The sequence below is a fragment of the Python bivittatus genome, unplaced genomic scaffold (assembly GCF_059951505.1).
Source record: "Python bivittatus isolate LINGU-HERP-01145 unplaced genomic scaffold, Pbiv_v1 ctg000330_np1212, whole genome shotgun sequence".
Lineage (NCBI taxonomy): Eukaryota > Metazoa > Chordata > Lepidosauria > Squamata > Pythonidae > Python > Python bivittatus.
In genome coordinates, this window is record NW_028277058.1 from 49,326,388 (window position 1) to 49,335,936 (window position 9,549).

At 39.6% G+C, this 9,549-nt stretch overlaps 1 protein-coding gene across 10 annotated transcripts in view; it reads left to right on the plus strand.

Moving 5' to 3' along the window:
* WNK1 (WNK lysine deficient protein kinase 1) overlaps positions 1-7,702 on the plus strand; it is a 153,995-nt gene extending 146,293 nt beyond the window's left edge. For all 10 annotated transcript variants that reach the window (XM_088141232.1, XM_088141227.1, XM_088141225.1 and 7 more), the window contains 2 exons: positions 3,042-3,223; positions 4,858-7,702. In XM_088141232.1, coding sequence (XP_087997358.1) covers positions 3,042-3,223; positions 4,858-5,172 — 497 coding nt within the window. In that variant the 3' untranslated portion in view covers positions 5,173-7,702. The remainder of the gene's footprint in view (positions 1-3,041; positions 3,224-4,857) is intronic.
* Positions 7,703-9,549: the final 1,847 nt, after the last annotated feature.

The following is a 9,549-nucleotide window of genomic DNA, read 5'->3' on the forward strand; positions in this document are numbered from 1 at the left end:
TGCCAGGCTATGTTGTTTTGTTCTGGCCCCTACAATTTAACCTCCCTGAATCTGTCTTAAGCACAGCATCTGTTTTTTCTATATCTTTGTCCCTTCTAATATGTATTTCTGCATTACTGTGGCAGTAGGCTTGGACATCCCATTACTACTACAAAGAATAACTTTGACCATCACTTAATTGTGTACTATTTGGAGATTAGTCATGAAGCTGTAGCACGTATTGGCTCTAGTCATTTTCATATTGTATTGGAAGGCAAACTCTCCTTTTATGCAAGGCCTTTGGTTGTAAAAACTATATCAAAAGGGGATTATATGATTCCGCTGCATATGACCAGTATCTGATCCATATCTTAAAAGGAAGGACAACTAGCAAGCAAGCAAATGATCTCAGAGTGACCCTATAGCATAATAAAAAGTATAACTAATACAGATACAGTAAATGGAGTGAAGCACATTGGCAGAGTTAAGGAGGAAAGATATTCAAGAGATTTAATGCAGTGATGTGGCCACAGACAGAGGGAAAGATCTCTGTTTTGTTTAGTGATAAGAGCCAAAATAAAATTCTGTAATATTTGCTGTGACTGAGTAAGATTGACGGGAGGTTGTTTTCTATTGACACTGATCCAAGTTCTTGTCAGACCCTTCTTGATGGCTGGTTTAATAGATTAAGAATTGGTTACTTTTAACAATTGAGAGATGGTGGTCATTTTTGATGTTGTAAATCCTTATCTAACTAACTTAGAGAGTTTGTAAGGCAATTGGGGGCATGCTGAACAACTAGTAAAAGAAAAAGATAGCCACACTTTAGAATTCACACCATCAACCTTACCCCAATGTCTTGATATCTGGTTTTTAGGTACAGGCACTATATCTAGGAATATATTTTTATGGCCATCAGGAAGGGGCTGAAGGAATCTTCTAGTCCCTGCATGAAACTGATGACATGATGTGAAGATGGTTTTCTTTTCTTCAGTATTGTGTGTTACCTGTGCTGGTGTGTCTCCTGGCTGTTCCTTTATCAGTAGGTTTGTGCCTGTGTTACAGCCTGTGTTTCATGACAGGTGAATCTTCGTGTATCAAATGTAGTTCCTTTGCATGGTACACAATAACTGTCTGTGATTTTATTCTGCATTCATTTCTCTCACCTGGGCAGAAGATTTCTTTTTCCATTTTCTTCTTTGCATGTGGACCCCTTCTGTCTATTCAGTATAATTCAGGGGAGAGGGTTGCCTCTTACGCCATCTTAGTTAGTCATCTTGCTTGCTTATACAGCATTTCACAGTGCAGTAACAACTTTCCCAATTGCTATAACAAATAAGGATGTTTATCTCTTTAGCTGGTTTGAATTCAGAGATTTTTATCAGCATTTTTATCAGTCAGATCTAGGGATCCAGAATCCAGTTGTTATTGTCTGTAACCTTGCTTTAACTATTAGTTTCTAAGCAATAGTGTCAATTGCCATAATGCATAATGCAAGAGAGACTAGGATTGTGCAGCAGTTTGGATCTGAAGGCAAAAAAGTGCTTAGGAGCACATGGAGACATGCCCATAGAACTAGCAACCCAGGAAAAGACATGTTTGGATATGGAGTTGCAGACATAGGTATCCCAGCCACTTGTCAGGATGCAAAAATGACATGCACGCAGTAACATCACAGTGCAAACCGTGCCCTTTTTTGCTTGTATCCCAACATTGGGTGCAAGTATATAAGTTGCAGAGTTTGCAGCTTCACACACTCTGCACATTCTGCCACTTGTCAGTCTTGGCTCCCCCTGAAGATGCTTGTGGCTACGTAGAGGTGCAACACATGTGCCCCTGCATGCACAAGAGCACCTCTTTGCTCTTAGATCCAGCGTGCTGCACAAACGCTTCATGCCTTCCAGGCTTTTTTTAAATAAAACTTACATTCCAGTATTTTTTTAAACAGCGGTATTGGGAGCACTTTCATACTGTTCTGTTGTGCTTTAAGTTCGATATATCCGAGCACAATCTTTCCCTTTGTATTGTAAGCAGGTTTCTTCATATGACTGGGGTTATATAAGATCAGTATGCTACTTGTCTTGTACTTCAAATTTTTCCACACTGGATGTCCTGTACAGACCTATACAGCGACCTTCCTGGGTTCAGATCCTTTTTTTATAAATTGATGAACATGTCTGTTTTGGTTATGGCTGATTGTTTCATAGCGCATATGAGGTTCTCAAAGCTTGCATTGAGTTTTCTGCTATTTGACTAACTATTACAAACAAAACTTTTCCACACCATTTCAGTATAGATATGCCACTGGAAAGCCTTTGGAATATACCTGTGTATATATTGGGCTTTCTTTTATTCTTATGATCTGATTCTACCAAGTGCCATATTTTTAATCAAGTAGCTCCTTGTGTTTCTCTTTTTAGACCTATTGAGACCATTCTGTCCCATGGTATGAAACCTTTGGAACTATAGATGAGCAGGCTTCCCTGGAAGCCACCATCTCAGTTTGAAGCAGATGAGATTGTTTGCCATATGTCATCTATTGTGTTGGGACGTGAAGTCAGCGGGCTATTAGTACAATTTTGTGTAACAGTTACTGCTAGTAATACAAGTGTTTCCAGGAATGTGTTCTGGAGGCTTCAGATTGTCCATCTGCAGAACAGAGTGGTTACCCATGATGAATATACAATTTCTTGGTATTGGATTTAGTGGGTAGAGTTGGCAAATGGGTTAACTGAGCATAATAGGTGCTTGTAGACAATGGGGAGGAAACTGTTCCTGACAGCCCTGTTATTAATGCCTAAAGTTAATCCAATTTTCTATGGAAAATGGCAACTTTGCAGACCACCCACTGATCTGAAAAATAACACACAATTACATAATTAACTTAATAGCAGAAAAACTGCTAGCTGAGCCCCAAAATCCTTCCTTTTCATTATGTCCAAGTAGAATTCATATGCATGGCTTTTTAAATTCTTGTTCTTATTTTACATTGTAACTATTGATGGCCTCCAGGAAATTCTATTCCAATCAAATTTAAATGATAGCTGCTTTTATTTTTCCAGGGACCAGCAGTATAAACACTGTTGGGGGTACAGTAAACAGCCAGGCACCCCAGTCTCAGCCCCCTGCCTCTAGTCGGAAAGGAACCTTTACTGATGACCTGCACAAACTAGTGGACAACTGGGCTCGTGATGCTATGAATCTCTCTGGCAAGAAAGGAGGCAAAGGACATGGCAATTATGAGGTAAGTGCTCATTCTGACTTTATACTACAGTATAAAGTTTGTGAACCCTTTTGAATTTTCAGTATTTCTGCATAAATGTGACCTAAAACATGATCTGTTCTCCACACAAATCCTAAAACTAGATAAAGAGAACCCAATTAAACAAATGAGTTAAAAACATTATACTTGCTCAATTATTCATTAAGGAAAGTGATCCAAAGCTACATATTTGCATGCGGCAAAGGTATGTGAACCTCTAGTATCCTCAGTTCACTTGAAGGGGAAATTAGAGTGAGGTGTTTCAATCAATGGCATGATTATCAGGTATGAGCATGGGATTCTGCTTTATTTAAAGAACAGAATTCAAAATCTGATCTTCGCAACACAGGTATGTGGACATGTATAATGGTTGGAAAACTATTTCCAAAGAGTTTGGATTCTACCAGTCCATTGTCAGGCAGATTGTGTACAAATGGAAGCAATTCAACAGCATTGTTGCCCTCCCCAGGAGTGGTCAACCAACCAAGATCATACCAAGAGTAAGGCATATAATACTCCGAGAGGTCTCAAAGAACCCCAGGGTAATGTCTAAGGAACTAATGTCAGTGTTCATGAGACTACCATCAGAACACTGAAGAACAATGGTGTGCATGGCAGGATTGCAAGGAGAAAGCCATTACTCTCTAAAAAGAACATTGGTGCCTGTCTACATTTTGTGAAATACCATGAGAATCAGCCAGAAGGCTATTGGAAGAATGTTCTATGGACAGATGAGACCAAAACAGAACTTCTTGGCTTGAATGAAAAGCATTATGTTTGGTGAAAGGCAAACACTGCATAAGAACCTTATCTCATCTGAGAAACATGCTGGTGGCAGTATTATGGTTTGGGCCTGTTTTGCTGCCTCTGGACCAGGATGGCTTGCCATCATTGATATAACTATGAATTCTGAATTGTACTGGAAAATTCTACAGGAAATGTCAGGGTATCTGGCTGTGAACTAAACCTCAAGAGAAAGTGGGTCGTGCAGCAAGACAGTGACCCAAAACACACAAGTTGTATGACCAAAGAATGGTTAAAGCAGAAGAAAGTTAATATTTTGGAATGGCCAAGTCAAAGTTCTGACTGTAATCCTATAGAAATGTTGTGGAAGGACCTGAAGCAGGCAGTTCATGCAAGGAAGCCCACCAACATCCCTTAGTTGAAGCTGTTCTGTAAGGAGGAATGGGCTAAAATTCCTCCAAGCCAATATGCAGGAGTGATCAACAGTTACCAGAAATGTTCAGTTGCAGTTATTGCTGCCCAAGTAAACACCAATTACTGAAAGCAAAGGTTCACGTACTTTTGCCACACACAGATATGTAGCTTTGGATCATTTTCCTCAATGAACAAGTACAATGTTTTTGATTTTGTTTAATGTGTTCTCTTTATCTAGTTTTAGGACTTGTATGGAGAACAAATCACGTTTTAGGTCATATTGATGCAGAAATATTGAAAATTCCAAAGGGTTCACAAACTTTTAAGCACCACTGTACAAGTGCTTTGGCTACTTTTGGGGATCATGTTTGGATATAGTTAGTGAAAGAGATAATTTGTTTAGCAACTTTCAAATACCTTGATTTTGGATTGAGTTCCATTGTTTTTGTATGTTTTAGGGTCCAGGAATGGCAAGGAAGTTCTCTGCACCAAGCCAACTCTGCATCTCGATGACATCATCTCTTGGTGCTACCCCTATCTCTGCAGCATCAGCTACCTCCCTAGGTCACTTCACCAAGGCCATGTGTCCCCCTCAGCCATTTGGTTATCCAACAGTGCCCTTTGTGGCCCCCTGGAGTGGGACAGGTGGTCCAGCACAGCAGCCTTTAAACCAGTTCCAGCCTGTAGGAACTGCCTCATTACAAAGCTTCAACATCAGCAACTTGCAGAAATCTATCAGCAACCCCCCTGGCTCTAATCTGCGGACCACTTAGTGATTCCCAGCCACATTGCTGGGTAGACCTTTGGGCAGGGGTTGGGGCCTGAATTAACTGCTAGGCTCTTTGTGCCCAAAGGGGATGGATCCCCCCCCCTAACCATTGCTCTCTGCTCTCAGTAAGTAAAGCCCCCCATTTGGAAGATGGGGAGAAAGGTGATCAGGATCCTCTATGATGGGACATGCTTCCTCTAATTCTTGTGTGTGGCAGAATGTATAAAGATGGAAATCACCATGCAAGCCAGCAGCCTCTGACTGTAAAATTCATTTGACTTAAGAGGCTGGTTCTTATGGGTTGAGAAGAGAGTTGTTAGCCCTCGCATGAATCTTGAGTATGCTGTTTGCCTTGCTCTGAAGAATTAAGCCCAGGGGAAAAGCTGTCCATTTTTTCACCACCTTGTCTATTCCTTCCTTCAAAGTATCACACCACAGTTCCTGAACTGGTGAGCACACAAGTGGACATGCAGAACAGCCCATGCTTTGAGATAAGTCATTCCTGCTTTCAGGAAAAGATATTAACAGCTTTGACAGCAGCATTAGAGCAATTTAAAATGTTTAGAAGAAAAAAATTTAAAAGTTCCCTGCGGACATGTACTTACCATCAGTTTTGATGTGGAAACACTGTGATATATAAATGTTGTTGGACAACAGTAGTTTAAAAAAATGAGTGGAGTATAGAGGGTTAAACAGTCAAAAAAAGAAAAAATGGGAAAAAAGCTAGCTATATCCTGATACTTATTGGAGACACTTTAACTTTTTTCCTTTTTATTTTCATTGTATTAGATAAATGTGAATGTATAATTGTATAAATTAATGTACTTGAATACTTGTCTGTTCTCCCAGTATGCTTGCTGGATATTTTAGTGCCTTGGACTTTTTATTGCTTCTGCAGTTAGCATCACCTTCCCAGCAGACTTTAGACAGACCGAGGGAGAGGGGAGAGGGAGGTTACTTGGACATAGTCACTGCAATACCAAAGGCCTAACACATTGGATGTTTATACTATAACAGTGTCTAGAGTAGGTGTTGGAGGGGGAGTTACTGCAGCTGTATGTTGAAAAGGTAAAGCTATGGAGTGGTGGGGGAACTAGCGATGGATATTGGTGGAGGGTACAGAAATGATGAAATGTAGTGTAACCAGAGTAAAAGCTGGGCTGAATGCGAACAGAGAGAGAGAGAGAGAGAGAGAGAGAGAGGTTTGTCTTTGAAAGGACAGCTCCTGTGGGCAGGCTGACTGAAAGCTACAAAGGTTTCCAAGAGGGGCAATGTGTGTTCAGAGACTGGAGCTGATCCCTCTGGGGAGTGTGAAAGTCTCCTGGGATTTGCTCCTCACTGTCCTTCATTCTACCTAGAAAGGGCAGGAATAGATTCCTGATGCAGGTTTCATTGCCAAGGATAGATACACTTGAAACACCCAGGATCCAAAATAACTTGTTTTTGTTAAATGTCTAAAGGACTTAAACCTGGTACAAGACTGTAACGGTGTTGCCTTCTAGTAGGTGTACTATATCTCCTACTTTCCACTCATCTTTATTTCTAACTCAACATACAGATTCTTTATTCAAATGAAATACTGCAACCAACTAGTATTACTCTGTATTGCTGCAGCAGGCTGTGAAGGGTCAAAGTACTTCTATTTTGTATTTGGGAGTAGCTTTACTGCTGGTCTAAAAGTTTGTATACTAAGTAAAAAAATGTCCCCCCCCCCAAAAAAAAAAAGTTCCTTTAAGGTTAGCAGGGAATTTGTTATTTCTGTACTTGTTCACTCTACCCTCAAACATATGCACAGGTTTGTCTTTCCATCCCTTTGTCTCAAGTTGAAGTTTAGAGTGGCTTTGTCAAGAAGATAGGTCTTGGTATGGTGGCTGAAAAACAAAAGACAAGAGTCTAGGTAGCTGGGCTTCAACAATTTTTCAGACTTTAAGTCCCCATTTTGATGGAATATGGGGAAGCTATGGCTTCCTGCTGTTAAGTTAATGGAGAAGCCTGTACTTTCTGAGTTTGTGGCCATTTTCTAAAGAGAGAAAATGAGTTGATGTGCAGAAAGTATAAAGAAGCAATGAGGAGAGATGCCACTTCATGGTAGAATGGTCAGCTGAGTGTTGCACGAGGATGGTATTTTGGTTTAATATGTTTGAGGTTGGGTTTTTCACTTAGTTATGCAAGTACTGGTTTTATTTACCATTGATTTCCCTCCTGTGGATTAAATAACTGAGGTCTAGAAGAATTAACTAATGCTACTGAACTGTTAAATTATTTTGTGTTAATATTACACTTTGAGTATCTTTTTCCACAAGATCTGTTTCTGAATTACAGATGTTTTCTTTACATTATTTAACAATGTACACTGTAAAAATAAAATAAAATAAATTCAAACCTTGGGCTTCCCTGGCCGTAGTTAATGGTATGTTTTGCACTAAATCCAGGCATTGCGCTTCCTGTATGATTGCGCTTTGTGCTGCAGTTTGTTACCTTCTTTGTAGATATTTAATGAAATCATTCAAATAAACCAAACCTACTTTTGTTGAGCTGTGGTATTTCGTTTTCAGTTGGCATTTGCTTCTTTCGGTGCCCTGAAGCTTAACTGTCCGTGAGCTCCTGCTGCTGTCAGCAATACTGTTACAGGACAGATGGTTCAACCTGTTTGAACCCAGGGCTGCAAACTCTGGCCGGGAACCCATCTGGAGGATGCTAAGTTGAAGAATGTCGTGAAATAGTTATTTGAGCTCAAGAAGAATCCTGCTGTCTCCAACCAGTGATTATACTATTACTTGAAAGGCTTAACTATATTGGTAGGGTTTTTGTGGGGAATTTTTGTTTGTTGGTTTGTTTGTTTTTTGAGACTTCAACAGGCATTATGAACTTTCAAATATGTTTTGTACCTGTAAGGACTGGAAAGTTGCATTAGAAATTCAACACATCCTAAACTCTCATGGTTGGGACCAAAAATAGATACCTGAAAGTACATACATGTGCCAAATGAATGGGAGGAAATGTTTGTAAAGACTGAAGTTTTTAATTTTGAAGTGAGAAAGATGAAAACTATGATGTAATACCCAGCATGGACATATCAGTTAAAAAACAAAAATAATTCTTTTCCCCGTCTAGTCTCACCCATGTGTGCAACTCACTCCGAAATTCTGAGTTCCTCCAAGTGAAGTTCATGGTTCTTCAGGATCTGTCCATCCCTGCTTTTTTAAAAAAAGACCATTCCAGAATTCACATGTCATACTAGAGAAGGATCTCTCCCCCCCTTTTTTTTTTCCCTAACGTATTGAAGTACTTGGAAAAGAGCCTCCCTTAGAACATAAGCAGGCTGATTCTGAGAATCACGTTCCTTAAAGATAACCTCACATCAGGGTATCGTTAAAAAAAAAAAAATCCTATGCTGATTCTAGACAATTGATAGAAGAACAGTCCTTAAGAGAACAACTAGAGTATTCATCATTTACGGAAAGGCTTTCTAATTTGCTTCATATATCTTTGATATATGAGGACATTTGGAATCTAACATAGTTTTTTTTTTTTTTATGGTCTAGATGAACTATAAGCTTGCACTCTAGTAAACCAGAGTCTTAGTCAGAGACTCTAGTTTATTAGAGCAGAAACTATGACCCCTGGGAAAAAAAGCAAGCTTGTGTGGCCACTGGTTTCATAAATAAATCCTGCCTTCTGTATGGGAAATTTATGTAGAACCTTGGAAACTGCTTGCAGTACAGGAACTACATGAAAAAGGCTCTTTAGACAAAGGGAATAACAAAGTTGAGTTCCTTTGTGCTTGAACTGATTAGAATTGAATAAGATATTACAGGAGCTTAGTGCTGTGTGCTGTTTTAAATAGATCTATAATTGAAATCCTAAACTATTATTACAGGAATGGAAACCTGTGGCCTTTCAGATGTTGCTGAGCTACAACTTCTGGTATCCCACACCACTGGCTGTCATTCATTAACATTTGGAGAGCCACAACGTCCCCATCCGTAATCTTCTGGAAACATGTTCTGCTACCCAAGTTGACAAAGGACAGTCTGGTAATTAATTCTCTTCCTTGGCAGTATTTGAGATATCATCTTTTTATGTGGATCTTTATTGCTGTATTGTTTATCTTGATCAGAATATGAGTGTTCAGAACTAAGGGAAGAAAAATCTCTGGAGCTATATGAAGCTGTACCCAGTTGCTGTGTCCTGCTGCCTTTTGAGTCCAATATCCACTAAGCCTCATCATCCAGACAAGTTTGCACACATTTGCATTTTCTCAGTGATCATCTGAGAAGCTACCAGTGGAAGCTTTGTTGAAACTCTAGTTTGCTGAACCCTGCAGATGGGACAAAATCATGAACAAAAAGTGTTGAATTTTCAATCAAATGAAAAAAAC